At 36.2% G+C, this 3,890-nt stretch overlaps 1 protein-coding gene across 1 annotated transcript in view; it reads left to right on the top strand.

Moving 5' to 3' along the window:
- PIK3R4 (phosphoinositide-3-kinase regulatory subunit 4) overlaps nucleotides 1-3,890 on the top strand; it is a 50,085-nt gene that overhangs the window by 10,064 nt on the left and 36,131 nt on the right. Inside the window, exons 5-6 of the mRNA XM_015568068.1 lie at nucleotides 1,315-1,536; nucleotides 2,800-2,973. Coding sequence (XP_015423554.1) covers nucleotides 1,315-1,536; nucleotides 2,800-2,973 — 396 coding nt within the window. The remainder of the gene's footprint in view (nucleotides 1-1,314; nucleotides 1,537-2,799; nucleotides 2,974-3,890) is intronic.

Raw genomic sequence — 3,890 nt, 5'->3', positions numbered from 1 at the left:
TAAAACCCACACATTTTACTGTAAAAGGACAGATATGATAAACTCTTTGAGGTCAGAGTTCTTTTTATTTTTAAGAGAAAGGGAAAGGGAGAGAGAGAGAGAAACATCAATGATGAGAGAGAATCATTGATTGGCTGTCTTCCACATGCCCCTTACTGGGGATTGAGCCCCCACCTGGGCATATGCCCAGCAGGGAATCGAACCTCTTTGTTCATTCGTTGTTCATATGTCAACACTCAACCAATGAGCCACAGTGGCTGGGCCTTAGTTTCTTTACATTCGTACAATTCTTAACAGACTTGTAGTTAATGCTTATTGAGTTAGATATTTAGAAGTGAAATAATATGGTTAGGTCTGTTCTAAGATGTTTCTAGTTGAGAAAAACTAGAGAAGTGTAGTTTTCAGATTTTTATGTTATAGATAACTGCAATAGCTCTATTGTAGAAAGTAGCATTATTTTTAAGACAGCGTAATTATATGGAGTTCAAGATAAATAATTTTGAACTTACAGAAGAATGTGTCAGAAAGGAAATCTTCACTTTTTCCTTGGAACTAGAAAATAATACTGTTCAATGTCTATAAACATGTAATTGGATCTTCTTATGTAACGAATTTAGGTGTTAAAACTTTTGGGGAGTTAACCTGAAGTTTTTCTTAATGTGAACATTATACAGACGTCCATTTTCCTTGACAGTGGATGCACCAGGAGTGGCTTCTGCAACAGATAATTGTCAAAGATAGCTCTGCATCAGGCAATTTTGTACCTGCTGTAAGCACTAGAGATACAGTGGTGCCTAAGAGACAAGATCTTTGCTCTTACGTTTACATTTTAGTAAGGGAAAGACAGACAAGTAAGTAAGGGGAGGGTGGATAGGAGTTGCTGTATGTTTGACAGGACTTGCAGTATGTTTCTGAAGTTTCATCCAGCCTTTAAGAATGCGTGCCCTGCATCATCAGATTATATCCTAAACCAGTCTAGTGTTTTCAAGTCCTTGATTACATTGATCTTATTGGAGCAGTTTGGTCTCCTTTCTGGTGCTCCCATACTTTTCTCCTTAAGCCTCATAAATAGAGCTGTTTAATTAGCGAGATAGTAGCCAAGCTTGTGAAGCTTATTAGGATGTTCTTCAGTTTTATATTTCAGCTTTCCACCAACCTTCAGAGTTCTAAATAGTGGAAAAACTTAGTGATTATAGACTTTCTGTGGTGGCTTCTGTAATCCATTTCTCTGAGGAGTAAAAAGGAAGACTGGGTCTATTAGTATAAGGAAAAAGAACAGATTCTAGTTTTACTTTTTTTTTTTTTTTTTTTTAGAGCTCCAAGCCTTGCATGAAATGGTCCAGCAGAAAGTTGTCACTTTGCTAAGTGACCCTGAAAATATTGTGAAACAAACCTTAATGGAAAATGGAATAACTCGGCTGTGTGTATTTTTTGGACGTCAAAAAGCCAATGATGTTTTATTGTCCCACATGATTACTTTCCTGAATGATAAGAATGATTGGCATCTGCGTGGAGCTTTTTTTGACAGTATAGTTGGTATGTTGTTTTTTAAATTTCTCTTTAAGGTTTTGAATTCTCAAAAAAATACATGCAATTTGAGAGGGGACATTACTATTAAATTTTATTAATAATGAATTGAGTTCCTGGTATTTCTGTCTGTCTGCCTGCTGCTTTTGGATGATAAGAATATCTTAGTTGGTCAAGGGATTGGTTAAACTGTGATACATCCATATCAAGGAATACTATGTGGTCATTACAAACTGTTTTAAAATGATATTTAATGCCTGGGAAAAGTATCATGAAATACTATTAGAGTGACTGAATTATAGTGTAGATCTATTTAAAGTATGATTCCAGTTGTATAAAGATAACAACAGTAAATCATATGTATTTATACAAAAGACAAATATATATACTAAGGTGTGAACAGTGGTAATATGTAGGACTGGGATTGTAGATGATTGTTTCTTTATATTTTCCATATTTGTCAAATTTTTTTATAGTGAACATAACTTTTACAATCAGAAAATAATTGTTAAAGTGTAATTATGATTGGAAATCAATCTAATTAGAAGGAAAATTTAGGTTTGGTCAGTTATGAAATGTTATATGCTAAAGCCATGTTTTATAATTACCCACTAACCCTCTTTATATCATTTTGGACACGATTATAACAGCTTGTTGTTTAACTCAAAAGGTTTAAAGACTCTTTTACACTTTGGAAAGCTTTGCTGATATTCAAATTTTCTCATGTAGTAGCGGAAAGCTGTAGGATTTAGATTTTGTTACCTTAAAATCTGGGAAAGTAACTGCTAAAATATTTGCTTTTGGGTGTATTTTCCTAAATAATAAAAAAAGCAAAGAAACTCATATGGCAATAGTATTAATGTTTCTGCAAATGCTGCCGTATAATGTTTTGGAGAAAAGGTTATTTCCTACCTCTGAGAACCTGTGAAATTGCTTGCGTTGTTGTATTCTAGACTCTGTTTTATTGCTGAAGATAATCTAAAGCCAATAAAGCCAATCATTCTTTGTTTTTAGGGGACCTATATTTTTATTTTTATAAGTTCCTGGGACCTCTCCCCCCACCCCTCCACCCCCTTGGTGTTCCATAATTTCTTAGTCATTTATTTTTTTGTGGGTCTTTTCATTTATTGTGCTGGGTAGGAAGTGCAATGTCATCTCCCTGATTGTTGCTCAATATAGTTGGTTTTCGATTAATTTTATTGTTTTACTTAATGGCATTTATACTTCCAGGTATAGAACACGTAATCATGTAATGTTGCTTCTCTTTTTCAGGTGTTGCTGCCTATGTTGGCTGGCAGAGCTCCTCAATTCTCAAACCCCTGCTGCAACAAGGTCTTAGTGATGCTGAGGAATTTGTTATTGTGAAAGCTCTTAATGCCCTTACCTGTATGTGCCAGTTAGGGCTGCTACAAAAACCCCATGTCTACGAATTTGCCAGTGATATTGGTAAGTTTCTGTTTCTCAAGATTAGGTTGGGAAAATTAGGAATTGGGAAGAGAAATAAAAATTGATAGAGTATTCTAAAACTTTTAGGCAATATAGAGTCAGATTTTCAACTTTATTGTTTCCATATTGTGTATGTATGTGCCTGAATGCACACACATGTACATGCTTAAACATGGATACTTGTGTGCATGTGAGAGACAGGCAGGCAGGCAAACAGGATCATTTGGTTCTCCAGCCTGGGTTGGGAAGTAATCTGTTTTCATTTGTAATTAAGTTTTTGTGATACTTGAAAAATAAAGATTTGGCTTTTTTTATTAATCCTCACTGAAGATATTTTCCCATTGATTTTTAGAGAGAGTGGAGGGGAGGAAAGAAGAGAGACAAGAGACAGACATTGATGTGAGAGATACGCATCGATTGGTTGCCTCCTACACATTCCCCTACCAGGGTTGGAGATTAAACCTGTAACCCAGCTCCTTGCCCTTGACCAGAACTGAACCCGTGACCCTTCGGTGTGCATGCCAACACTCTGAGAAACACTGGACAGGGCTTGTTTTTTAACACAAAATGGATAGTCTATAACTGCTCTGAAGAGTCAACTTGTTTTTTGGGGTTTTTTTTGGACACTGGACTACTAGTCATTTTCTAATTGGATGTGGATGATTGTCTATGACGTGTGTCATTGTACTCATTACCAGTTAAGAATTCTTAGTATTGGGGAGAACCGGAGATGGCGGCATAGGTTAACGCCGGAGATTGCTGCCTTAAACAACCAATTCAAATTAAGCCTGAAAAAGGGAACGGACAACATCCAGAACCACAGGAGGGCTGGCTGAGTGGAAATTCTACAAGTAGGAGTAAAGAGAATATCATATCCAGACTCAGAGGAGGCGCAGTGCTGAAGTGAAATTCTCAGG

Source organism: Myotis davidii, unplaced genomic scaffold (assembly GCF_000327345.1).
Source record: "Myotis davidii unplaced genomic scaffold, ASM32734v1 scaffold962, whole genome shotgun sequence".
Taxonomy (NCBI): Eukaryota; Metazoa; Chordata; class Mammalia; order Chiroptera; family Vespertilionidae; genus Myotis; species Myotis davidii.
Note: the sequence above shows the minus strand (reverse complement) of the source record. Positions and strands in the feature narration are given on the sequence as shown.